The sequence below is a fragment of the Aythya ferina genome (genome assembly GCF_964211825.1).
Source record: "Aythya ferina genome assembly, chromosome: 2".
NCBI classification, from domain to species: Eukaryota; Metazoa; Chordata; class Aves; order Anseriformes; family Anatidae; genus Aythya; species Aythya ferina.
In genome coordinates this window covers 37,667,294-37,695,115 of record NC_140297.1, presented here as the reverse complement: position 1 = coordinate 37,695,115, position 27,822 = coordinate 37,667,294, and the positions used below count along the sequence as shown (strand labels likewise).

General features: G+C 40.4%; 1 protein-coding gene across 2 annotated transcripts; it reads left to right on the top strand.

Annotated features, from left to right (window-relative positions):
- Positions 1–78: 78 nt before the first annotated feature.
- Positions 79–16,941, top strand: DAZL (deleted in azoospermia like). Of its 2 annotated transcripts, none has more exons than XM_084511114.1 (11): positions 79–294; positions 4,088–4,222; positions 4,484–4,575; positions 6,010–6,061; positions 9,500–9,566; positions 9,891–10,024; positions 11,346–11,423; positions 11,983–12,033; positions 14,341–14,445; positions 15,129–15,227; positions 16,011–16,941. In XM_084511114.1, exons 1-11 carry the CDS (start codon positions 292–294, stop codon positions 16,062–16,064), a joined length of 870 nt encoding a protein of 289 aa, XP_084367240.1. In that variant the 5' UTR covers positions 79–291; the 3' UTR covers positions 16,065–16,941. The 2 variants fall into 2 exon arrangements, with proteins under 2 accessions (XP_084367240.1, XP_084367241.1); XM_084511115.1 differs by having other exon boundaries at positions 87–294; positions 15,132–15,227.
- The last annotated feature ends 10,881 nt before the right edge of the window (positions 16,942–27,822 follow it).

Sequence of the window (27,822 nt, the reverse complement as noted above, 5' to 3'; positions counted from 1 at the left end):
CACGAGCCCGGCGCCGCTGCGGGCCGGGGGCGGCCCCTCCCCGCCCCTTCCCCCCGGGGGTATTTAAGGGGAAGAGCGGGGCGCTGAGGGAGTTGCGCCTTTCTCCCCCCTGTTAAAAAGAAAAGAAAAAAAAAGAAAAAAAAAAAAAAGGGTTGATCCGGTGTTTGCGTTCTCAGGAGTTGGTGTTATTATTTTTGTTCTGTTATAGGCCTCGGCCTCGTTGGTGTTTCTTCTATTTATTTTTTATTTTTATTTTTAAGTGTGTGGGCGCTGCCTCGGCTCCGGTGCAGGATGGTGAGTGGCGGGGGGCGGCCGGGGAGGAGCGGGGGGCTGCGGCCGTTGTCGGGGTGCGGGAGGCGCGGCGGGGCATGGCGGCGGCGGTGGAGCGCCCGGTCCTGTCCCTGCTGGGCCGAGCCGCGGGGATGCCCTCAGCCGCGGTAGCGCAGCCCCAGGGGGTGGCCGGCATTTTTCAGAGCCTCAAGGTTCTGAAGCCTGAGGAAGAGGGGGGTTAATTCTAGAAGGAAGAAAGGAGATGGGGCTGTGCTGGGGGGCGAGGGCAGCGTCCTCCATCAGGCGAGGGCTCGGCGGGGGGCCACCATTTTGTGGCGGCCGTCCTGCCGCTAGGGCTCGGCTCGACGCCCTCGGCTGGGGACCGGCTCCTTCCCTGCCGGGTTACTGCCTGCCCTCGCGTCTTCGAGAAACTTCTGTGCGACCCAGCCCGCCGTGTGGGCGGAGGAGGCGGTGAAGGTGGTGGAGCCAGGCGGTGAAGGGGGAGCTGCTGACGGGCTGCCCGCAGCGGAGCCCCGGGGTGGCCGAGGGGCAGCCGGGCGAGTGCTGCGGCTGGGAGCTGAGAACCCTGCCCTGAGTGAATGGTTCTGAGTGTCCTCCATGGGGGTATGTTAATGAGGAACTTAATTAGCACTGCTGGAAGACGCGAGGGGCGGGCGGCTGAAACCCTCAGCTGGTACTTCCCAAGCGATTTTTTTTCCTTTTTTTCGGGCTTTTACCCAAAGAACGGCGCTCGCTACTGTAACCCAGGCGCTTCGACGACACCCTAAAAGCGCGACTTGGCGCCTTTCGAGGCTTTTTTTTTTTTTTTTTTTTTTGGTCTCCGCTCGCAGTGCTTGACCGAGGGCTCCCCCTGCTGCCCGCCGGCCCCGCCGCCATGTTGTGCCCGGCGCTGCCATGGCAACAGGCGGCCCCGCTCCGCTGGGATCGGGGTGGCTGACGGCAGGGAGCTGCCCTGCTGTGCCCGAAAGGGAAAGGTTTTACCTCCCCTAAACGTGGGAGTGATGCTTGTAACCCACCTCAGCTGTTACCTGTTAGCACAGAGTGGAGGGTAAATCGGTTAACCTCACCTTGGTGTGAGGGAAAGGGGGAAAAAGTGAGTTCCAACAGGCTGAAAACTGGATCAGCTGAGTCTCTCCACATGGCAAAATTAGCTTTCCAAGGTACCTCATGAATGAAGTAGATCATCCCCACTTGAGGTACTTCTGAGTGGCTGGGTCACTTCAGCTAATGCTGTAACTTCAGGGTGCCTAACTCAATTTCAGCCCTATTCCAACCTTCTCCCAGTTCTGAGAATTGGAAGTGGGTTCATCTTCGGACACTGATTCAGCAGCAGCACTCCTTGCCTGTAGTATGTGTAAAAGTACAACTGTGTACATAAGGCTACATAAGATAGTAAAACAATGATGTGCTTCCATGTCAGCCCAGGCAGTCTCTTAACTGCCTATCAGTAGTACCTGAATGCTGACCCCGTGCTCTTGTGGCGATCCTGGCTCTCCTGGGTGCCTGTGAGCTGTTCCCTGTTTGAGACTGCTAGAGAACTTACACCGTAAAGTGAATACTTTCCTTTGGCCTTGATTGCCGAAACAGATCCAGGAAGAAAGAACTGTAGAAGCCAATGGTTAGGTCAGCTTAAGGTTGCTGTAGAATTGTGGTCTCAAGACTTCAGTTCAAATGCTCTATAGCTGTGGGCATAGTCAAGGAGGTGGTCTGCTGCTATCATCTTGCTTTGTTCTTGCCCATGTGCTGCTTTCATGCCAGAAAAACAGTTTTCAGACACATCCACTTCTGTAGTTATGAAAACTCTTGTTCTCCTGTGAAATGTCAGATCCAGTTCCTTGGGTGATAGTAGAAAGAGCTGTCCAGGTACAGAAGGAAGGAAGGGGGAAGAACTACCCTTTTCCTGTTAACAGTAGAAATAATCTTACACAACCTGTGCTGCTGTGTAACAATGGAAGATGTGGTCTCTAAATTTGCTGGAGGTAGACAGGTCTTGGAAGACAGAACTCTTGAGAATTTGGCAGTATAAAGCAGTGATGTAGGAGTATAATGAGGACTGTATCTTGGGTGTGATAGAACTCAGTGCTCTTTAAGGTCTAGCTTTGAGATGGTATTGAACTGAATTAATGGCTTTTAGCTTCTCATAAGAAGCTGGGTCTCTTCCATTTCACTTTCTGCGTCCACTGTTTCTGAGGTGGGTTTGGTGCTTGCCTGATAGCACAGGAGGCTGATTTGGTTGCCTAAAATAGCCGAACGCTAAAAGGGTCAAAAAGTGTTCACTTAATGTTAACCTTCTTGCAAAATTGAGTTATGCCAGCTTAATTTGAACTGGGAACTGTTGAACTTGTGCTATGGAGGAGTGAGAAGGTTTGATTTCGCCTCTGCCTTATAGGGATAGTGTGGTGCTAATTTGGTTCAGTCACTGAAATCATACCTCTGAAGGGCCAAATTCTGGTTTTGGCTTTGCTTAATTGCTGGTTGAATCATGTGCCACATGGTTTAGTTCTTGTAGTTTCTCATTCCCTTACTGGGTGTCCAATTAAAGTGTATACTCATAGTTCGCAGCTGCAGTTTAAACAATTCCATTGAACATGTAAATTGTTCCATTGAAAAATTGGGTGCTAGCTATTGCAAGTCATTAGGCTTCAAAGCATCAATAGCTATGGCTACATAATCAACAGATCTGAGTATCTGTAATGGGAATAATGCCACACCAGTGGAGTTGTTAGGAAAGGCTTAAGAAAGTTTTAAAATCGATTAATATAGAGGGATGAGTAACACTGAGGTGGTCAGAGTAGTTTGTTCTAGTAGCTAGGGAGAGCATGGCTAGAACCATTCAGGAGAGAAGATGAGGGGCTGAAGTTTCAGGTGCCCATGTTGTATTTCAGTCCTTGTAAATACTTCTGTGAAATGCACTTCAAGCCTTAGGGAGACACTGGAAAACATCTTGGTAGCATCATTACAAGGAATGGAATTCCTTGTTTGTCTGAACGAATAGTGCCTTCAATAAACAGTAATTCAGTACATTCTTTCCTCTTCACTGAACAAATTCTTAGCTTTAAGGCTGTGACACCTTTTCAGGCCAAAAAGGTGCATGTGAAGTCTGGGTATGCAAAGCACATCATAACTGTAGTTAAACAGTCTTCACATTCTTTGCGGTTCTTTCCTATGTGTAATGCATGCTTAGCATCCTGCTCTGGTGTAGGGTGCTTGGTAACAAGTCTATAGTTGTTCTCTTTAGTCAAATTTGTTATATCTTTTTTATGAGATCTGTGAATATTCCATTAGATCTGGTTACCTTCCTCATGACAAGTTGTGTTATAACCCTATGTCTGTGCTGCAAGGCTGTTTGTAAGCTTGAGCATTTGAAACCTGTGACCAGGAATATGATGGATTTGCTCTGTTGCGTAATCAATCCACAGTGGATTGTGTCTCTAAAGAATTTAACGTTGTTTTGCTTACTTCTGAAAGGACTTTTATGAAGTTCTGAAATGAATGATTTTGGAGTTTTCACTGTATGTATCTGGTAGTGGCAACACTGGTCATGAAGCTTCTAGTTGGGCAAGACTACTTAATATAGCATGGTTTGGGTCTACAGTTGAGGTTTAAAACTCTGGAGATGCTTTGAACTTTTGTCAAGATGAATATTGTATTTGCAGTAGATACAACTCTGCTTCATTTAAGTAATTGGAAAGGTGCTATTCATATTGGTGATCTCAAACTGTATCTATAGGAAGTGGCAGCCCTATCTAGAAGTGTACTATAACCTGACTGAAATACTTGTTTAATTTCTTTTCAGTCCGCAAATGCAGAAGCGCAGTGTGCAAGTGTCTCAGAGGACAATACCAATTTGTCAACAACCTGTCAAGGATATGTTTTACCAGAAGGAAAAATCATGCCAAATACAGTCTTTGTTGGTGGAATCGATATAAGGGTATTTATATACTTTTAATTTTTAAATGTGTATAATTCACTTTAGTGAGAAGGGAATAGGAATTTAACTCTTGGAGTTGAACTAAAGATTTTTTTTTTATGCATGTCTTCTAATAATCTTACAGAACTTCAGTATCATAATTCTGAAACAGGCAAATAAGCTTATTTTTTGAGAACAGATTGATTTTAAAAACGGTACTTCCTGCTTTAAATCTAAACAATTGAATATGTCTGTAGGAGTTCAAGACTTTGTTTCTTTTAGATGAATGAAGCAGAAATTCGGAGTTACTTTGAACGATATGGTACTGTGAAAGAGGTGAAAATAATCACTGACAGGACTGGTGTTTCTAAAGGGTGAGTAGAATGTGGATAGTTGCTGCGTATGTGGGTGTAATTCTAACAGATAATGTGAGCAGATACTTAGCAACACACTTGAAATGCTTAAGCCTTTTTAACACTAGCTGTAGTTTTCTGTTGCAGTGAATTATAAAGCAGTAAAATGTAAATCTAGATTGACCCTAAATCTGTATCGTCTTATACTTAAGGATAGTCAGATTTGTCTCCAGCCTATCAGTACAGGGAAAATAGTCTTACTGTCATTTAACAAATGGAAGGAAATCGTGAAGCTCGCAGAATGCTTGTGCAGGCTGTTCTTTCACAGGATGAAGTTCTGCCTCGTCTGACTGTAGTAGTTAAACAACAATCTGGAGAGAGTTGGCTGTGGTGATGCTGCACTGACTGAGAGAAGGGGTAGACTTCTTCAGGGCAATCTTGCTGCACTCTTTGGGTGCTCAGGCATATGTTAAAGAACCAAACTCCTTCAGGTGAAGGGTGAAACGAAGAGATGGTAGAAGCTTAGAGCAAGGGGGATTCTGACCAGATGTACGGAAAAACTTAGTGGTCTGTCTTAAATAGCTTTAAAGTGAGGATGCTTAGGACCCTACCTGGTTGAGTTCTTGGGAAGCTCTCACAGCTTTGAAGTTTCTCCTGCTTTGAGAGGGAAACTTATTCTGGAGGGTCCTTACCACTCAATTATCTTCTGATTCTATGAGCGGATTGCAAAAAGTTGGATGTCTTTCTACTACATATAGTGTATATATACTACTACATATATATAGTAATGAATGAGCTGAAAATACTGTTGTCAATGACAACTAGCAAGGGATTTGGAGTATTCCAAAGTGTGGTTAGCGCAGTCATGTCTGGATTATTGATAGTGAATTGGCGTACTCCATTGACTGACACCACTCTTACTATAGTTCTCTGAAACTGAGTATTTCCACATTACAGGCTTAGATACAAACTAGAGAGGAATAAATTAGTGGAATAAACCAAAAGCCTCTTCTTGGAATCATGTCCCCCACTGGTGTCACTGTCCCTGTAGTGCCTTCTTTCATCCAAACCTCTGCACTAAATACAAAATTTGATACATCAATAATTAAAGAAGCTTTTCACTTTCTGATGTTAGCAGAAAATTAACACTTGTTGTTGTCAACAACAGCATTCATTTGAGTAACTGAAACGGGAGAATAACCTTTAAATTGACTTCATAGTGTTACAGAAACCATCATTTAATTCCTTTCACTTGGTCCAGTAGCATATGCTGTTAGTCAGCAGTAAATGCACTTTTCATGTTGAGTTATTGAACATTAATGTCCTACCTGATATCTTGGAAGATACTTAATGAACCTGGCATATAGTTAATGCTTTTAACTGGTTTTGTTCAAGTAAGTTAGACTCAGATATGTTTTAGCTGCTGGTTATTGAATTACCTGTTTTTGCTTTCAGGTATGGATTCGTATCATTCCTGGACAATGTGGATGTTCAGAAAATAGTAGAAGTAAGCTCCTTATATCTAAATTGTATGAAGGGGAAACGGTCATCTACCTCATCTACCCCATAGAGTAAATTAGGGCAAGGGAAGATTAGAGCTGCCCCAAAAGTAGACTTGTTAAAACATCTGTTGCTGATGCAGTATGGTCTTTATCTATATAAGTCAGAAAGAAAATGAATGTAGTTCTAGCCTTGGTGTGATTTGAAGTCTCATATCATTTTCTTCCTAGTCATTTTTACTTGCTTATATGCGTTGAAAGCTTCATGTTTTTCAGCTGCTTGCTTTCTTTATTGGACGATTATCATAAAACTCTACTTATGACAAACACACAGATCTGTGAGCTTCATTGGGAATAACAGTAATACAGGAAACACAGCATTAGTTTCTTATTGCAGTCTCAGCAGTTGAAGAATGATTTTCTTTTACAGTATTCATGCATTTGGGCTTTACCTGGTGTGCAAATATTTTCTAAGCCTGCTAGGCTACGAGATTCAACTGCTAACACATCATGGCTTCCCTGCAGTTTGTGCAGGAGATAAAGGGATAGAACTGTTACAGCCCGTCTGTGCTTAGATCTTAGTATTGGAGAAATATTTAAAAGCTTACAATAGTTAAGCTAGTCAGCACTTCTAAGGTAAAACTTTCATGTGGTTCTGGTAGATTTTAGCAGGTCCTAAACAACTGGTAAAGCTTTGTTCCCATCTCCCTTTCCAACCTGAGTGCAATAACTGAAAATAACATTTCAGTGTTTTGTTTCGCTGGAATTTTTACTTCATAAAATTCCCTTGTCCATGAAGGCTGAGCAACTTCTTATTAAGGTTTCTGAAGCTATCAGACAGGGAAGTGGATCGTAGGGACAACCCCTGATAAGTATGCCAGGCACAGATGGAGTTTTCAGTGACAAGTTCAGCTGTGTTTGCTGGCTATACAGCTCCTCAGGGTGAAGAGAGAACACCTTTGTCCAAAGGGAAAGTCAGTGAAACTCCAACAGGACATTCTTAATTCTCACTAACAGACTTCTGAAGTTTACTGTTCTTTAACTTCCATGGTGTGATGACAAAAATACTGCTGTATCAAACACCTGACTTTCTGAGAATACTCTCTAGCTTTTAACATGGGTTACGTTTATTTTAGATTGGTGTAGAATGATTGCTCTGGAGGCAGCAAGCTCTGCAGAGGCCTCTTGAATAGTATTATCATTTGGGTCATTTATGTTGCTGATGTTCTGTGTGCACTTCACTAAGTCTCAGAGCCTTCAGTGCAACTCTATTCACAGTACTCACTGATGAGACTTTTTATAACCAAGGTCTAAGAAAACCCAGAGGCTGGTGGTTGGTTTTATTTGGTGCAAATTTCAGGTGTACAAGCTGTACAAATAACTGTTACTGCCCTGTCACTAGGAAGCATGTACAGATAGCGATTTATAGATGTTGACTCCTGGAGTGAATGATGAAAGGGGAAGAGTGAACACTTTAGGAGCTTGAAGGCTTGTGCACAGATCACCTTGATAAACCTTTGTGGGCCTTATCTGTACAGACTGCTCTCCTTGCTTTATGTGAATGAACGCAGCAGAGCTTCCATGTGATTAGAAATGCTCTGGATACCTGTATTTATGCCCTGCTCTCTACTTCTGTGTGACCTGGCAGTATCTGAACTGTTCTGATTCAGAGCCAATTCCATCTATAACTGCTGTGGTCCATGGTGAACCTGTACCCGTGTGCAGTGTGGAACCTCCTGCTTTGAGGGGGAGATCTGTGTTCCAAGAGCTTCCTTACCTTAGGTTGAAAGGGGGGTGCAGGGTTCTAAGCACAACAGGAGTAGGACTGCAGGAGTTTAAAAACAAAACAAAACAAAAAAACTGAAACAAGTTTGATAACACTACTGATTCGGAACACTTCCCCTCTTTTTCCTACCAATGACTTGTGTTATTCTAGATCTCATTATGAGGAGATGATCAGATAGGCAGAATAAGTGAGATAGAAAGAGTCCTGTTTTGATTATTCTTACAATCAACAATGAAATAAAGACAGAAATTGGAGAAAAAGATTAGTGTGGTGTTAGGTAAATTACAAACTGTTTTCCTCTGAAGCAGGCAAATCCTTAGTATTGCGTGAGATGGTTTGTCTAAATTCTCTGTATCTGCACCTAATACTGACTTCGGTGTTTGGTAATTAGACTGTTAATTGGAGGCAAACAATTCTTTCATTACTGACAAAGCATTTAATTATACTATGTCAGAGTATGTCTGAACTATAACTGAGTTACTATTTTAAGTAGCATGTGCTGCTCACACCTTCTTGCTGCTTGTCACTGTTTTGGCAAAGAAGATAAAGGAGAACCACCTGAGGTGGGTTCTTCTTTGAAAGAACCATGTAAAGAAGTTCATGAGCGCTTGAATAAACAATCTGCATAAAGCCATGGACTAAAGCAGCTTTCTGTATGCCAGACTTAAACCATAAACCACAATCTCATGGAAGGGGTGAAATTGTACAGGTCCTCTTCCACAGTCAGTCCAAATAGACTTCGAAGTGTAGGGATGGTGTAAGGCCGTTTCAGTCTGCACCTGCCAGGGAATGTTTGGCTTCAAGCCAAGCAGTTTCATTGAAGAATACAGACTTCTGGGGGAAGGGAAGCTGCCTGCAACTGTCATTGTAATCCAAGATGATGTGCTGGCAAAACAGTACTAATCATTGAATGTCTGAAATCCTGCCTTCAGTGTGAACTAGCGTTTGGACAGAACCTGCAGAATGAGAAGTTGCATGTCTCCAAGTGTTGGCTGACTACTGAGGAGTGCTTCCAGCTATGTTTTCTAAAAGTCTTTCAAAAGCTGGTATTTCTGGGCTCAGGTACTTGAGGAGCGTGTAAACCATACTTCATTTCCACTAGTGATTAGTCTGTGTGCTGCATAGATGCTGTTGGCAAAATAGTCTTGAAGCAGTATGTTTGAAGGATGTTCTGCGGGAACATGTGAAAGCTTCCTATGGTCAAGTGCAGGTAAACAGCAGTGCTTAGCCTATTTCCTTTAATATTAGGAGAACAGCTCTTGATGTGGAAGTGAAGCCTTTTAGAAGGTTTGTGGGAAGGAAGGTAAGTGGCCATGTAAATAGGTTTCCAGAGAACCTAGGCTCTGTTTCATTTTGCCTCAGTGTACTTACTGTGTGTAAAACCAAATGAAGGCTGGGATTTACTGATGTGTATCTTCAAAGTAGTAGGTAGCAGAATAGTGGGCTTGGGAAGTCTGTGAGTAGACATATGGGTGTGGTGAGAGGACCGGAGGGAATAAAAGGTAAAAGGTGTAAGCTGTTGAAGGGGAAGAGGAGAATGGAGGCTTTTTGAGCCTGTGTGTCAATTGCTGATACTGTGGTGTAGAAATAGAGTACAGTCCTTAAAATCCAACCAACCACCTCACTGATTCCCCAGCTTATGGAATAACTTATTTTTCAGTCACAAATCAACTTCCACGGCAAAAAGCTGAAACTGGGACCAGCAATTAGAAAACAACAAAATTTGTGTAAGTATATATGAAGTTAGATTACAAGTTTAGTTTTTTAATTATATAATTACGAAAAATACAATTCTTGCAAACCCTTTATCTGATGCAAATGTATACATTACAATTAAAATTCAGTTCTGAATTTTATGGCATCACTTTATGTACAGTTTAGATGATAAAAATGAACTCAGGTTGACAGCATGATTTGTAATGTTATCTGAAGTTGCAATACAATTGATAGAGCTGAATCTGAGTCAAAACGGTTAAACTTGAATTCAAATTAACCAATGAAACACTCAATAAGATGTCTTAATGCTTTGTTTTTCTTTGCCTTAAAACAAGGTTCCTATGTGCAACCAAGACCATTAGTTTTCAATCCTCCTGCACCACAGTTCCATAGTGTATGGGGTAACCAAAGTACAGAGACCTACATGCAGCCTCCAGCTGTGGTGAGCCCCCTAACTCAGTATGTACAGGTAAGACTATTCATGCCATTGATTTGGAATCGTGTTTAAGTGAAGTGTTTTTGAAAATGTAAACATACTGACTTCTGGAATATATATTGAGTTGCCAATCTTCTCCTACCTGCTCATTTTTGTATTGCCTTTCCTAGTGAAGTAGCTCCTAACTTAAGATTGCTTTAAGAGAATGCTAACAGCCCTGAAAATAATTTACTCATTGAAGCAATCTTGTCATGAAACAAAATACAGGGAGTTTACACACTTTATTTTGAAAATAACTGGTGAGGGTACAGGAGCGAATTAACAGTTCTTCAGTAGTCTTGTTACTTGTCACGGATCAACTTCACAAACCAAATGCTTCCAGATACTTACTGTATTGCTTCCTTCCCTCAAAATAAACTGCAAGCCTTAAAGTGCATTTTTTCACTTACGGAACCAGAAAATGGCTGTGGTAATCTTCCTCCTTGACAAATAAATTCTTGTTTTAGAACTTCTGTCTTTATTAGGGGCGCTTGCGCTGGTCACAGCAGATGCCATAACACAATGTCTACAGGACATAACTTCATTGGCCCTTTGGGATAAGGGATAAGCATTCCTACTGAGGTGTAGGCAGACTGAGTACTGTACTGAAAATATAAGTAGGAGGTGTTCCAGGTTATGGTCTCACCACTTATTAACCCTGTATTGTGTGGCAATGTAATGGGGCAATATTAATTACAAGCTGATGGATTCTGTTCCGTATGTTTTCTGTGAAACGATTAAGAATGCACAAGCTGTAATGACTTGCAAATACACTTCAAGTCAGAACTTGATATTAGCGCTTCTGCCTATTCTCTAGGCTTGGTGAAGTGAAACAGTGTAGGAGGAATTAATTCTCTTAAGTGCTGGAATGTACCTTTAACTATTCCCTGAAGAAGCTGATAAGGTTTCAGGTTAACATTTTGTCAAAATATTTGCAGCAAAGAAATGCTGGGAAGTTGTCTGAGTTCTAATACTTGCCTTTGGCTCTAAGAAACTGATCTTCAGGATGTAGTTCAACTGCCATGAAATAATGGTCTGTTTCAGGTCTGCTTTAGAAAATTTATGGGAATAGTTATATTTCTCAAGTGACTTAAGATCAGGTACACACAGATCTAGGAGTTTTAGCTATATAATACACTTCAGAGTCTGACTCGTATAGGATTCTTGTAATGCATGGAGTGCATTAAAAAAGAAGCTAATCTGAAACAGGAATTTAAGTGACTACATATTTTTCACCAGTTTCATAAACATGTTTATAAATTTCCCACTTTTATCTTGCTTCAAATTTGTTTTTTTGAAAAAAATCTATTTGCAGACATATCCATACAGTTCCCCAGCTTTATTGATACAGCAGCAAGTTCCTGTAGGATATCAGCCAGCTTACAACTATCAGGTATGTAATTCTTAAAGTTGGAGCAGAAGGATTGTTGGGAATCTTAAATGCTATAGATGATTTGAAGAAAAAAAAAAAAACTTTTACAGGAATTAAACAGATCTTTTTCATGTCATTAAATGAGTGCTGATAGTATTGAACAGTGGCAAGATTCGATTCTAAAGAATGATTAATTCAGATGGTAAGACTTCAATCTTATGCCAAATACACTAACAGCAGAGAGCGATTGTCCAGGAATGGGCATTTACCCTGTACTCAATATACAGGTGCCATGTGTATTATCTGATTTTTTTTTTTTTTTTACTATCCATGATCTGTTGTTGAAGCACATTGTGGTTTGTGGTTCTTTCCATGGTTGTGCCAAAGTCTGCAGTGGCAATAAGTTTATGAAAGAATGATGTTCATATTCTTGATGCCTTACAGACTGTTAGTTAACATTGGATTAAAAATCAAGATGTGAAATGTGTGTGTGTATGCTGTTATTGAGCGGTTACTCTACTATATTACCTGCTAGGAAACTAATAGGTAAAAGTTGACTGTTCCTTAATTCTTGTTTAAGGTTCAACCACAATGGGTTCCTGGGGAGCAAAGAAATTATATTATGCCTCCGGTAAGTCTACAATTAACACAGTATTTTGCCAGCTTCATACTTAAAATGTCATGTTGTTTTCCAGATCTTCGTGGAATCTGGTCTATGCAGATCTGTAGTGGCTGACATTAGATAGTTGTTCAGAACCTTCTGCTGACACAGTATCTGCTTAGGAGATGTATGGCAGAACAGAACTACTGGTTTTATGGTTTACTACATACATTCTGGTCACAGAAACCTGGAATTTTAGTATGGGACATAATTTTTTCTTTGTGGGGAAAAAAAAAAACAAGGAGAAATAACACTGATATACAATCTATTTTTAAGATCTATGAAATATTGCTGCTTATTCTGAATTTTTTGAAAATTTGTAAGACTTAAAAATACTCATTTTCACAATATTGTTTTTTGGCTCAAGAGCTTCCAAACTGTTGGCCAGGATGCTACAGGCTGTAGATTGTGCAGATGGCTTCTAAAGAAATTATTTGGTTTTTGTGACTTCAAGTAAGTAGCATTTAGAAGAGGAAAATTACACAGTATTCCTTTAACAGGATTGTCATTGGAACTTAAGCATTTATGTATTATTGTGTTCCTCAGGTATAATACTGTATTTTATTTTTAGTATTGTCTTATTAAGAGCTAGTAACTTCCAAGGTAATTCCCAGTAGATCTGTGTAGACTGTGTATACAAGGTAAGTGGGGGTGGTGGGGAGTGATGTAGAAAATGGAACTTTGTACAGATATTGCTGCCTGTGCTTGTTAGACAATTGTCTCTTAGATTTTATTCCTGCCTACTTCAAATCATGCATACTAAGCTTTGTTTTCAGCTTCTCAGCAGTGAAGCAGCCTTTTTTTGTGGGAAGTCCATATTCCTATTAGTGAGGGTGTATCTTTGCTTTAATGGGGTCAGAAACAGACCAGAAAGAATTTAGAAGTAGCTGAAATACTGGTTTTACCCTGTTGGTCTGAAATAATGTTTGTTGAATCTGAGGAATATGAAACATCTGTGCTGCAGAATCACAGAATATCCCAAGTTGGAAGGGGCAAGAGTCTGAGTCCAATCCTTGGCTCCACACAGGACTACCCCCAAACCCAAGAGTTAACAATTAATATGATAGCAATCCAAAGAGTTTTTATAGCAGGTGTGCATAATCATTTCCTGTAGACTTTTCTGCTTGATTATGTGAGCGAACAGCTAGTCTAGAACTTGGTTAAGCATCTGTAAATATTTTTACAGACTCAAAAGAGAACACCCACATGAAGTGCTAGGAAACTTCAGCCTTCAGTCCAATGATTACACCTATCTGTTTGGCGGATAATCACCATTTCTGATCATATGTGGAATGCAGTAGTTGTGGTGAGGTCAGATAGATGCTCACTGTCATGGTTAGGGATGTTGCTCAGAAGTAGTCTGCTACTGATACAGGCTTCCGTATATCATGGTATCAGCTTGAAATTACAATTAAGTGTTGAATGAATTTGGGGAATGTCAACTAGTATGCCTTGTGGTGCCTCCTGAGTATAATTACAAGTAACATCCTTAAGAATGATGCTGCAAGAAACTGAAAACAATTGCCAAGGCTGGGTAAATCCCTCTTCCAGGGAGGGAGTCCCTAAAAAGTAAGAATGGTTAACCCTGTTGCTGTTAAGATCCTGTTAAAAATAGCTTTAAAAGCTACTTAGTCTTTCTGGAAGGATTATTCCATGAATGGTAATTGCTTCACCATTCTCTTGGCTCTTGCAGTAAGACTATACTAGGTTGCTGCTTGCAACATCACATTATAAAAAGTGGGAAGAGGGAGGAGTTTTAAAGAAGTTGTAAAAGTGCTTGTGGGTTTCTAGACTTTTTTTTTTTTTTTTACAAGGAACCTCCATACAAGCAAGGAGCTGAGTTAAAGTATAGAGAAAAACAGCTTCTTGGAAGGGCAATAGTAGTAGATATTTTCCTTCCTTTTCCTTTTCTGTTTGATTACTGATGAATATCTTAAAGTTACCTGCTGGTTTTCTTGAATTTTCAGTATCTTCAGTAAATGCGTTCATTGCTCAATACACCTGACAACAAAACCCATACACGGAAGAAGCAGCTTGGGGAGCAACTCTCAAGTGATTACAGTGGGGAGGAAAGACATTTATTAGAATAGACCCTTTTGTGCAAGAGATTAAAAATGTCTTCATAAAATAGGTCAGCATATACTGTTTCCCCTCACTTGTAAAGTATCGAAAGGGTAAAGTTGACAGAGCTTGTGGATAGGTGAGAACCAATGACAACACAGCTATGCATGTTCTTCCAGTGTTGCTGAAATACTGCCTTACTTTAAAAATATGCAGGTTTATACTTCAGTCAATTATCACTACAGTGAGGATCCAGAATTTGTACAGACAGAATGTGTTGTTCCAGAACCCACACAGTCGTCTAGTAACAGTCCCCAAAAGGTAAGTTCTTTACGTTCTTAGAACTTGTTGATGTGTAAGTCATGTTCCCAGGTATTTGCAGGTAAGGGGTTACATGGCTTGGTGCAGAGGTCCTCTGGAGCATTTCTTAGAAATGAAGGTTATAGTCACCACTTCAACCTGTTTAATCCACTGATTGCTGCATACAACTTTAGAAGCCTCTCCTGCTTTACTGAAACTATTAGTACTAGTCTGTAGAATGGAGGGATGTATAGAATACATCAAAGTGACCAGGTTTGACTTAATCTGCTGGGAATTATGGGAAAATTGCAGGTACCTAAGGAGGAGTGTTGGGTTGCAGTTCTTCCTTTCTTATGCAGATTTGAGTCTCAGAGTATTTGAATAGGTGAAGTCTTTTACTCCCATCTCCGCTTTCTTGTGTGGAAAGCTACCTCTATTAGGCCAACAGTGGCTCTGAATTCCATTTTCTGAAAGAGACTTAATTTTTCTGGTGTCAGCCTCTTCCACAGCAACTGGCATGCCACTGTTAAAAACTTCCATTATGAATAACTCAGGGCAATAATACTAGTTAACAGCATTCAAAGGAAGAGCTCAGGAAAAGAGAACTGAGAGGAATCCTGAATGCAGAATAAACCTTGTGAGACCTGCACAAGTGGGCAACTGATAAAATCAGTGTTGTAGATGCATCTATAACTGTATTTCAGAAGTCTGTGGACAGGAGCATACAGACAGTAGTGTCCTGTCTGTTTAATCCTGAGAATCGTCTGAGGAACACCTTTGTATCACAAGAAGACTACTTTAAGGTATGTGGTGAAAGCAAACTTACCCCTAAAACCAGCTTAAAATTTTCAACATACAGGGTACAATAAAGGCAAAGGGATATATTTCCGTACTTCCATTTGATTTTTTGTGCATGCTCAGCTGTTTTTGAATAGCTGGCTCTCAATTGGTTAATACTAGAAATAAGTGCTGAGATGGGATTCAGTGGATTTAAGTGAATTGATACAAGACTGCATTAAATCTGCCCAACAGTGAACTCTTGGATGTTCAGAGCTTAAGACTGGCAAATAATTCCTCAAAAACAAACTGCTGAAAGGAGAGCAAGTTATACTTTCCGTCGTTTAGAGGATATTGTATATTCCCTTGTTCAGAGGATATTGAGTTCAAATGTTGGTTATCTTCCCCCAGTTCAATACCCACTGTAGATGTTTTTTTATACTTAATGTGAATTGTCTACATTTTAACCAGTAAGTTGTAGTCCAGGACATTACCTGGTCATCATGTATGAGTGAAGCTTTGCTACATATATTCAGTCTTGGTAGAATTTCTGATTATATTCAGTAGTCTTCAACTTATTATGTATTAGGGTTTTAATGTTTCATTTAAGATTTTGCTGCTGCTTTCTTTTAAAAGGACTGACGTGTGAACTAGGCACCTGTACTCTGAAGCAGAAATACAGAAGCTGTATTGGACAGTTTCAGAGGGCAGTAAATAGTGTACAGAATGTCTTGAGATACTTGTGAAACTTGCATTGCTTCATTTTAACTGTTATCTAGAAACATGTTTTTTTCTCTCTTCCATTCCAGGAGAGACGGGCGCATCACTTCAGAAAAGGAAGAGCAGTACTCAAAAGCGTTTGATCAACAAAGACTTTGAAGAGCTTAAACTTGTTACCTTGATGTTCCTACAGTTCAGTTTAGTAAGATGTTCAGTAAAGTAGTGTAACCTCTTACAGAAAGTTGCTTCAAGTTGATGTTTGTGTTCCCATTTTACCTGTTCCAATAGTTAGTTTTGCTTGAAGTTTGGAGTTCAAAGTTGTAAGAGTTGAAACATTTCCAGGTTTTATTACTAGTTTGCATGCTTCCCCTGCTAACTAACTGGAATGCTAATTTAAAAGAGTTTATATGGCAAAAACACTCCTGGTTTGTTTGGTACATGTGGATTTTCTTCTGAGCTTTAAGGTACAGTTTGTTGCATGTTAGACTTAGTTTTTCTTAAACCACAATTTAAGTTACTAACATCGACCAGTTGCCTCTTATTTTAAAAGTTGAAGCAGTTCCTTGTCCAAGAGGTAGTATTTTAAAACTGAGCTCTTAATCAGTGGAACAGAAGACATCAAGATGTAACTCAAATGAAGCCCTTTAAGTCCTGGTTCTCTTCAGACTACCTAATCAATGTCGTTACGTTCACTAATGACAGTTTATGTACCTTCAGTCTTGAAGCATCACTATTAGTTTTGGGAAAGTAATTAAGAGAATCCTAAAATTCCTGTGTGTAACTTAAGATGCAAAAATGTAGTTAGCTATATTGGCTGCTCAGAGGAGTATGCTTTTTTTACTGGAAAAATTTTAGCAATGCCTGTATCTTAAAATTGTGAGGAAATACTGCATTTAAAATATGCCTAACTTTGTGATGCAAACTGTTAATCAAAGAATACTTGTAAGCATATTTTAATAATAATTATGTAGATTTTAGTCATGTATTTTGAAACAATTAAAAATAAATCTTTTATTCTGATTTTGCTTCCCAAAGTAATTTTAAGTTGCTTTGAGAAAGACATACAGCATAATATTTATTGAAAGTATTGAAGATTCATTATCCTGTATAAGAATACAAGCTACTACAAGTCTGTAGTAACAAACTTTCATTTTCAGTACTAGTTCCTAACTGTGATTTTGAAAGGGTAGAACTGGGAGCTGTATTTAGTCTTGCATGTTGGGTCCCAGTCTGCTTTTCTACTATCCTAACACCTCCATCTCTCGAAACAAAAAGGAAATTACACCTCTTCAGTGGGCAGTGTATGTAAGAGCCTGAACAGAATGGCATGTCCTGTTTCACATTTTCGGAAGGTTTAGAAAGACACATGCAGGAGAAGTAAGGTCAGTGAAATGTGCAATGATGAGAGGACTGAGTTGCTACAGATCTGGATGCTTAAGGGAATAAGGCTATAAAATGCAGTGTAAAAATGTCCAGAGAACAGCTTTTCAGGAGTGTTCAGGATGGAGTCTTATTAACAAAGAAAATGTGTGGTGGGCTTGGGGAATAGAATTAATTGCAGGTTTTGGAGCAACTTTATGCAGAACTGTACCAATGTTCTGATAGCATAAATTGACTTAAAAAAAAAAAGCTGTTAACCTTTTTCCGTACTCAGTCTTCTGTCTTACTAAAGATGTTTCCTTAAGTGTTTCCATACCATCCATTCACCATGTTTTTTCTCAAACTACTGTTTTAATGGCATTGTTAGTTTGATATAATTATCTTCTGTGTAAGTGGTTTTTAATCGTACAGAGTTGAACTCTGTGTACACATGAAACTAGAGTTTTTTTTAAGTATCAGGACCCTCTCCTTTGTGACCTGAAGTACCTAAGCAGCCTACTCAGGCTGTTACAGCTATGATGCCAGTTTATTGATAAAGGTAATTGTTTCTTTGCGAGTGTAGATTTCATTTTGGCTTAATGTTCTAGTTGGCTTGATTGCCCTGGGATGTATTTGCGGCTTTATGCTGTAGCTATTAGAGAAACTGAAGTGCCTATGTGTAGCTCTCATTGAAGAGTCTCAACACCAACAGAAGAGATAAAAACAGAAGATATCTATGTAGAGTGCATATTTTATGTTTATTTGACCAAGTGTTACCAATAAGACCATCTGGTGAGCGAGCTGATTGTTTGGTATGTTTGAAATGGTGTTGCTAGATATGAATTGTTCTTACCAGCATGCTGAGAAGGCTTATCATAGTGAAATGCATAGCCCAGGCCTTACGAGCGCCATTTATTTTCTCTTCCATTAGATCATGTTGAGCTGTTCGTGTTTGCAATTTCTCACCCGTAGGAAACTCTTTAATTTTTTATCCCCATCTGGGAATTGTACATTTTGTGGCATATGCCAGTAAAAGTAACAAGTTATAACTAAGAACATGCATCTTTAATGTTCTTTTGAAGTACCCTATAAGCATAACACAAAAAGGGTAGGTAAATCTCTTGTATTGCATCCAGAAAGTCAAAACATCTGTTTAGTATGGCTGTAGCTAAAGGCATTTGCAAAATAGGTGCACAACTTGAGCTTCTTCCAGATTTGTACTGTGTATATTAGTGAATTGAGTGGACTGTGTTAATTGGTAACTGGTAGGTAGTGAGTTCTTACAGATCTGCCTTTTTTCCTTGTGTGGATTTTTTTTGCTTGCACTAACTTTTTCCTGATTTCTTGTCTTTTAACCTGGCAGACAGCTTAGCATCACACAACTGTTTGTTAATCCCCCCCTTAGTGGGATGCGGGTAGGGTGGGGACACTCACAGGTTGAGATGAGGACAGTTGAAAAGGGAAGAAATGGGAAGAAACACATGCACAGAACAAGTGATGTGCAAGGCAGTTGCTCACCACCAGCTGACCACTGTGTCCATCCAGGCTCTGAGCAACAGCAGCTTCCTGCCAAATCCCTCCAGTTCTGCTGTTCAGCAAGCTGTTGCAGGGAATGCAATATCCCTGTGCTTAGCTGGGGTCAGCTCTCCTGGCTGTGTCCCCTCCCTGCTTCCTGTGCACCCCCAGGTGCAGGGCAGCATCAAAAGCTGAAAGGTCTGTAGCTTTTGACATTATTTTCATTCAAAATCCAGAGCATGGCACAATATCAGCTGCAGTTCAGCTTCATAGATAGCTTTTGAAGATAATTTCCAGCTGAAACCAGGTTACTTCCCACAATGAGCTGTGTTCTCAGTGTATGTTCTGAGTCTCCAGTAAAATTCTTCAGATGAGATGATAGAACAATGATTACTCTTACTTGGTATTATATAATTAAGATGCATTTATTTTTATGGTTCTACAAGTGAAGCATCCCAGTGAGTTGTTTGATACTGTAGCCTTTTCATACTTTTTTTTTCACAAGCATTGCCACCTGACAGAATTATTCTTGGAATGAGCCAGCCAGCCAGATGGCACCCTTGGATCTCCATTAGAATGATAGTCTGTCTGGCACAGACATGAATTTCCTGTCAAAATGGAAATATTATTTTTCCTTCTAGGTATTTGTGAGCTAAACAAAGATGCTAAATTCTGCCTTACATGAGAACGATCTGATACTTGAAAGGTACAAAGAAACAAAGCTTTTCCCTTAATTCTGTTTTACAGTTTTTTTTGTGTGCTGTAATGGAACAGATATTTTTCCCTTAAGTCCACTCACCAACAGGTATGCAGTCTGTAGTTCTTTGCAGGGAGGTCCTGGTGGACCAGTATTTCAGGATAGGTGTAGTATACATGTAATCTAAAGCTTTAATGTCTGCCACTTTAGATCTAGCTGAAAAAGTAATAAATTAAGAGGATCCAGACTAAAAGAATAAGTACCAGGGCCTCTTCAGATGAAGCACGCATCACAACCAGAAAAAGTTAAGTAGCTTTACAACAGATAAATTCTTATTTCATATTTATTTTGTTACTTCATTCCTACTCTCAAGTTTAGGGTGAACTTTAAAGTTCGTAAAAAGGGAGGGTGGGGAGAACATGACTAAATAGTTTCACTGGCAATATTTTAAGAAGGCACCAGCTGAATTACCACAGGTGTCTGTATTAACCCTAACCCAGTGACTAGCTTTACTGTGCATAAATTTAGAGGTTTTTCTTCTAGTGTGAACGTTTCTATACTTGGTACTCGGTACTCAAAACATTGCTTAAGACAACGCTGATGGGAAAGGATTATTGTTTTAGCTTAGGGTAGGGGGGGCTGTGGTAAGTGTAGTAAGTAGGAAGACAGATTTTTTTACACTTTAAAAATACCTTACTGTAAAATGTCAGAGCTAAAAATGAGGAAATACCTATCCATATAGGTAACAGTTCTAGAATTAGCAGCATGAAGTGACAAATGTGCTCAGAACCTTCAACTACATGGTACAGTAAGGGTGCATACTGCAGTAGGTTGTGGCTTTTGTCTGCACAGGGGTTGAGAATAATACCTTGTCCTGCTTCACTTGGGTTATAGTCCATATCAGCACGTAGCTGTGGCGTTCCTGAGAGTTACCATCTGTCTCAAACTACTCCACATCAAGTAGTAAGTCAGTAGCAATGAAACATGGATTTCTGATAGATTTCTAATAGTGAAGTGTTAGCTAGAGATTTAAAAAAAAAAAAAGACTAAAGACAGTACTTTCCCTATGGGTCTGCAACAGTGCTGCACTCCTCATGCTTTGTAAGCTTTTAGTTTTACCTGTTGGTACTTCTGTAAGTCAGTTGTTCAAATATAAAAGTACTGTTTGATCTATCAAGGAGGTTGCTTTCTTCTCCTTGCTCAAGACACCCAAGTCTAGCTTTCTAACTGATACGCTGTCTGTATTAAATTTAGAGGAATAATGCTTAGTGATGCCTGTTTTTGGCTAGGAGAAACTTAAGGATGAACCTAAGCAAATGTTTCTTTTTCCCTTTTACTCTGTGTTGGTACCCTTGGCACACTAGGAATGTATTTATGGAACTCTTAAACCTCATGCAAAGCCTTCCTAGAATGACACAAGACTAGAACCACAATTAAGAGGTTGTTTTTTGCCCTAGGAAAAAAAAACTGGAGCTTGGAAGTATGAATTGTTTTGGTCTGTAGCAGTTAATAGGATCGTACATAGCTGGGTAGTGCTGCCATCCAGTTCTTGCCATAAGATACATTTAAATGGAACACAAAAAGCAGTTAAAATGGTATTAATGAATTGTGTGTTGGAACAGGTAAGAAATGATTCTCTAACAATGGGATCCTACATGCACATGCTAGAGCAGTGTCTTGGGAGCATGTTCCCAGCTGAGTGGGATGGGCACATGCTTCCACCTGTGGCTTTCAGGAGGATATTAAGACAGGTAATAGGGTATGCCACAGAGCTTTAGTGTAGGGCCTCTGAGTAATTCATTTGACTATAGAAATATCTTCCTTTCTTTTGCACACCTGCTGACCTGGGAATCTCTGCTGTAGTATCTGTGATTACTGGGAGAATGTCCTCTTCAGACCTGTTAGGATTTGTGGACGCACAACACTCCATGGAACTGCAGCTGTACTGTGGCTTAGGTAGGTCTCAAGTCTGCCTCAGGTGATGTTTTCAGCATAGCCATTAGAGGGCTCACATTTTATACTACCAAAAAAAAAGTTTGCTAGGTAAGAGATGTCAGATGTCAGTTCAGCTGCAAATATTCTTTTTTTAGATGAGGTAGGTTTTGTGTAAATGCTGTATATACACACATGACAATAAGATATTACTCTCCCTGTTGTTGACTTAAGTCTATTTGTCTTTATGTTAAGCAAACATACAGAATTTGCTTACAACAGCGAAGTAAAAATCTTTCAAAGCAAAAGGTTTTTTCCTTGTTGGTAAATATCTGCATATTAACTTGATGAACAAGAGAAATAAATGTACTAATAGAGCAGTAAATCCTACGAATGTTAACAGGGTGCTAGGTTAGTGTTGCTGATTTCTCTTTCACTAGAGTAGAGATCTTCATGTACAAAGTTAAGCAACTTACTGAATCTTTTCTAAAGAAAAACATTTCAAAAAACATTTCAACAATGGATGTCTCTGGAAGACTCTCCAGAAGGAAACGGGAGACCTGGTCACCTGGGATATGGAGAAGGCTGAGGTACTCAAGGATTTTTTTTTCCTCAGTCTTCACTGAGCTCTAGCCACATAGCCCAGCTCCCAGAAAGCAAAGGCAGGAGCTGGATGAATAATGAAATGCTCACTCTAGAAGATCAGGTTTGAGACCAGCTAAGGAACCTAAAGGTGCACAAGTCCATGGGACCTGATGAGATGCGTCCATGGGTCCTGAGGGAGTTGGCAGATGTAGTTGCAAAGGCATCAGCCATCGTATTGGAGAAGCTGTGGCAGTCAGAAGTTTCCACTGATTTTAAGAGGGGAAACATAATCCCCATCTTTAAAAGGGGGGGGGGGTGGAAAGAGGAAGCTGGCAAGGTTGTGGAGCAGATCCTCCTGGAAGCTATGCTAAGGCACATGGACAACTTCTTGTAAAAAGTCTTTAAGATTTCTTTTTTGTAATAAGGAGCTTCAATAGTGCTGGAGGTTCAGAAATATTTTATTAGTGTCCCCTGCTAGTAGGTTGTGAATTCTGGGCTGATGAGCTTTGTGTGCATTTGGGGGACTTGGTAAGGTACAGAATGCTCGGGAACCTCAGGCTACTAGACGATGGAGATGCTGTTCTGCTCAACAGCACACATACAAGGCATGCCTTCTAGTGCTGGGAATAGTACCAGACACTTCTACCATGGTAACAGAAGCCTGAATGTGAATATTTGTATCTTGCTATGCATAACTGGATCATATTGGTTCAGCTTTTATTTCATGTTAGGCGGTTAGCTCCATTCAGGAACCTCTGCAAGAAGTTCTGGCTTAAGCTGGGAAGTCGGTGAATTAATAATCCAAGCTTTAAAACTGTTCTCTTGAACAGCTTTCTCAAAATTAACGGGGCTGAAATACTTCTGCGTGTCAAAATTTGACTTTTTCTTCTCATGGAGACTGCTTTTGAGAAACTGTTCATGTGAGTACTGCAGAGCCTGGGATGATTGAGCTGGGTGCAGCTGGAGGCGAACCAATTCCTATAAAGATGCTCAGGGAGTTCGCTGCCTCTGTAGTATTTCTTGCTCACACTGTCCTCTGTAATACTTGGGATAGAGACTGTGAACTTCAGACCGTTGGATAACCATCTAGGTTTTATTGCTGTACGTTTTAATCTTTGTGCTCCTGGAGCCAGCTGTGCAGTCCATCTTCTGCCGAAATGGTGCTCAAGTTGCCATGACAGCGGATGCCTACCTACTGGAGCCAATAATGGGCACGTCGCTTGATTAATGTCACCGTGTAATTTAGTCGTCAGCCAGCAGGTGGGGCATTAAGCTAACAAAACCCTACCAAATGCTGTAATTTCGAAAATGTTTCTGGTGGAACACTAAAGCCAGCCCTTCTATTATAAAAGCTGTCCACTTTTTTTTTTTTTTGTCCACAGGAAAGGAGCAGCTCTTGCTGGAGGTGAATTGATTTTTGCATTTAAAAATAGAGCTGTGAGAAGTGCACTCAGAACACTTGGTCGAATTACAACATGGTACATTCGCTGGCAAGGCTGGATTTAACAGATTTGCCGCTGGTTCTGTGAGTGTGTTGTCAGGCCAGGGCTGGCCTTCTGTGGGGAAGCAGGACAGGGAAGCTTAAACCACTGATGCATGCTATAGCTGGAAAACTCTTATCTGTTACTTGCAACTCTTCTCAGTTCTTCTGTAAAATTCACCCAAATCAGTCCTCAATCCTTAAGTGAGCTCACCAGTGTTTTAAAGGGTTAGAAGAAAAGGCTTTAATTCTCCCTTCTGTTTTCAGGTACATCTTGCTTTTTTCTACAGTATACAACATGAGGTGATCCTCCCCCTCTGCTCAGCCCTGGTGAGGCCACACCTGGAGCATTGTGTCCAGTGCTGGGCTCCCCAGTACAAGAGGGACATGGAGCTACTGGAGTGAGTCTGGAGGAGGGCAATGAAGATGTCCAGAGGACCTGAGCACCTGCTGGATGAGGACAGGCTGAGAGAGCTGGGCCTGTTTAGCCTGGACAAGAGAAGACTGAGGGGAGACCTTATCAATGTCTGTGAATATCTGAAGGGAGGGTGTCAAAAGGATGGAGCTGGTCTCTTTTCAGTCGTGCCGAGCAACCGGATGAGAGGCAACGGGCACAAACTGAAGTCCAGGAGATTCTAGCTGAATATGAGAGGGCATTTCTGTACTGTGAGGTGACAGAGCACTGGCACGGGTTCCCCAGAGAGGCTGTGGAGTCTCCTTCTCCAGAGATACTCAAAACCTGCCTGGATGCCATCCTGCACAACGTGCTCTAGGTGATCCTGCTCGGCAGGGGGGTTGGACTGGGTGATCTTCCGAGGTCCCTGCCAACCTTGGCCATTCTGTGAAACACAAATTGTTTTCAAAGAAAAAAACAAACTGTAGTGAAACTTGACAAATCTTCCTATAATCTGAGCATTCTCATCAGACTTTGTTCCCTTTTACTTTCAGGCAGGATTGAAATGAATAAGAACATGGCACGCTTCAAACTTGAGGCTTACTTTGGATCTCGTTTCATTCATAAATGGAAGCTGGTAATTAGCAGTGGATGAGAATTTGGCTGTGTAGTTCACCTTTGTTACCAGTGCTTGGTGTTCGCTGCTATTTTCAGTGTTTCCTAGGGCCAGATCCCTCTAGGTTGGTAAGAGGGGAAGAGGAGGGAGGGGACACATAGCAGAAATTCTGGATTACTTCACTTTCAGTTGCAGTGTCTGCTTTCCCTAGGGAACTGAGCTCTCATGAAATGTTTGCTTTCTTGGGTGACATTTTCCAATATAAATTCCACATTGACATATTGCAAAGCTAACGGTTTACAGACTCTAAAAGAACTAGGATTCACTTGCATGTTTTCTTATTTTTCTATTATAAAAGCACCACTGAAGAAGCAAAAAATCAAGTATTTTCCCGACTTTCTATGCTGCATAAACACTGCCCAGTCTTCATTAAGAACCATTAGACTTGGCCCGATCAATGTTCATTTAGTTCAGTTTTGTAGACCATTAACGCAATCCTATCTGTAAATAGAAAAGTGAAAGAAAAGGCAAGAGAAAGTTTACTCAGCATACTCAGTTTCTAGCAGCTTGTGGCTCGGGATTTCAGAGCTAGAGAGGTTGTACTTTAGCCATCCTTTTGGTATGTACTGAATGAATTGGTAAGGCAGCTATACTAGAGGACTTTACCACAACATCAGAAAGGGCAGGAATAAATAAATAATAATAATAATAATAAAAAAAGGAATTCTATTTGCCATATGAGTTCAGTATGTTTTCATCCTTTCCTCTACAGACTTGGTAATGTTTTAACTTAAATGACAATCCATTAACTTGCAACAACGATGTTACAAAACCAAACCATGAAGCAATAGGATTCTTTAACAGATTCCTGCCATACTCAGTATTCTGGAAATAAATTAAATCCGGTATTTAAAAAACAAGCAAACAAAAATGAAACACCCCTGTGGTAAAAACACCTTAAAGAAGGCAGTAGTAGATGATATGTATTTATGCCTGTAACTTTCCAGAAGTACTCTATATTTGTTGTGTGCATGGTAGGGTAGCTTTCAAGAGTTGAACACATGCTAAGTATCCTAAAATCTCCTGTATACAGAATTGGAAGCTGCTTCTGAGGTCACTAAGTGTCCAGACAAGGAAACTGATGTATGTGATAAAGTATTGTATGAATAAGATTCATGTAACAAATGTACAGGACACATGCAGCTCAAAGTGACCCTCGCTGTGTTTGACTTCTTGCAGTAGATCTTGTCGCACTAGAGTGGTCTCAACCCAAGTGGCAGGGGTCTGTGTTTTGGCAGCGTATGATGTATTATGCTATCTCAAGCCAGCCTGTTTGGCTTCTAGCATTCAGCTTCAGAAACTATAAAATTCATGTTTGTCTGTTCGTTCACATATGTACGAGCTAAGGATGGAACTGAATTGTGTTATTGTACTGTTAATTGTTTTGGAAAGAATGCCTTCCAACTTGGAAAGCAGAAATCTCGTATCTAATTGAAGACAGGACTCTGTTGTGGCTTTAAGCATCTGAGCTGTTAAGAGGATGTTTGGCTCAAGTGTCCCCTTCAGGTGCCCCTTTGTGAGGGTGCAGGGCTGGAATGGGAAATGAACATTATCGTTGTCCTGCCTTAGTCAGGAGCAAAGCTGCTGCTGCTTTCATCTGAATTAAATCACACAGAGAGTTAAACTTGAGATTCTTAACAGGTCAGGGACTGAAGTTTGCAAGTTTGATTTCTGTGATACTCAGTTTTACGAATCTTAGGCTCCACTCTTTCATCTGGTGTGCTGCCCTTCCTACCTGGTGACAGAGAAGGTGAAGCTCAGCTGGGAAAATACTGCTGTGGCTAGCCACAAATGGCACCGCTGCTGTTTTCCTACTGCTCTTGTTAACTATGACAACACGGATACACTTCAAATACACTTAGCTGTAAGGTCAAGGATGAAACTATTTTTTCTTCAGAGAGCAAATACAGTTCCCTGGATGCATCGCGTAGCTCAGTAAGATTTCTAGAGATTTGTGGCAGATTTCATACCTTTTTTTCATCTTGGAAAGCTAAAGTAGGGTGTAGAAAAGTGCAAGTTTTGCTTTTACAATAACAATTAATGGAAGTTTTCATTTACTGATGTAAGACACAGACATAACATCAGACAAGCTCATGTTTTATTGTGCCTATATGGAAATGCTGATGAAGGTAGAGTCCACATGCATCCTGTTCTAATGCTAGTCACTTGCTTTGCTAGTTTGTCCTGTGTTAAGGCAGTTTCTTGTTAATGCTGTTTGCTTTCTGTCTCTAGTGTCACAGATAATAGTTTAAAGCTGTTCAATACAAAATCAAATTACTTTCATAATAGAACTGCTTGGATCAGTGTAGTTTTAGTTTTCAAAATCTGAAACAGTGAACCCACTTGTGCTTTTCTCCTCGTAGCTAAGCAATCTCTTGAAGGCCAGTCCTGTCCTGAACTCTTGCTTCTAATTAGATCTGGCATAGAAAATGCTTTTTGATCCTTGTCATTTTACTGCTTCCTAGGAGTCTGGGGCAGGTCCTGTACAGGTATGCTCAGTCATCAGTAGTCCTGTTATCTCTTGCCAACTTTCTATCTATACCCGATACAGTGATGCAACAAAGGTACCTGAAAAGTGTCTTGCATGCTTTACTGTGGTGGGTAAAGCAGTGTTTAAAGAGTTTTCTTTTAACTATCCAGACCTAAAAGTTAAGAGGAAGGTAAGTCAGGCCAAGATGATAATTCTGGTGTGTAAAACCTCTTGATGTACTCAGAGTACACACTCCATATGCAGCTTGTGTGAGATCTTAAGTTTGGGGGGGGAAGAGTTAATCCATAGAACTTGCTCATTCGATAACCATTGTGTCACTCAAACATTTTTTTTTAGTTAGACCAGCTTGGAGATGGACTGACTGTGTATGTATCAGGTTAGCTTACCATACTCAGCATGTATTTCCGTAGGTGTCATACAGGTAACTTCCTATTCACATGCAAATCGGGGACCTGTACATATTTCTTTCTGCTGAGTATGTGAATTTGTGATGATTGGGGGTTTGGCTGTGCATTTTTAACAGTCTTACAGCATGTACAAAATTTTTCCTCATACTTACTGATTAAAATCTTGTTTTTAAAAGTGAATTTTGGTTTCTGGACTTCTCTTTAGATTTCCTCTGCCACTAATTACAAGTAGTTGCTTGAGACTTCTCAGCAGGTATCTCCAAGTGTGCTGAAGTATTAGGATGTATTTACAGGCCACTTAGATCCAAGTTAAGTAGTCTGTCCCAGTTACTGTCACTTAGTGCTTTGTTACATACCTTGCACTG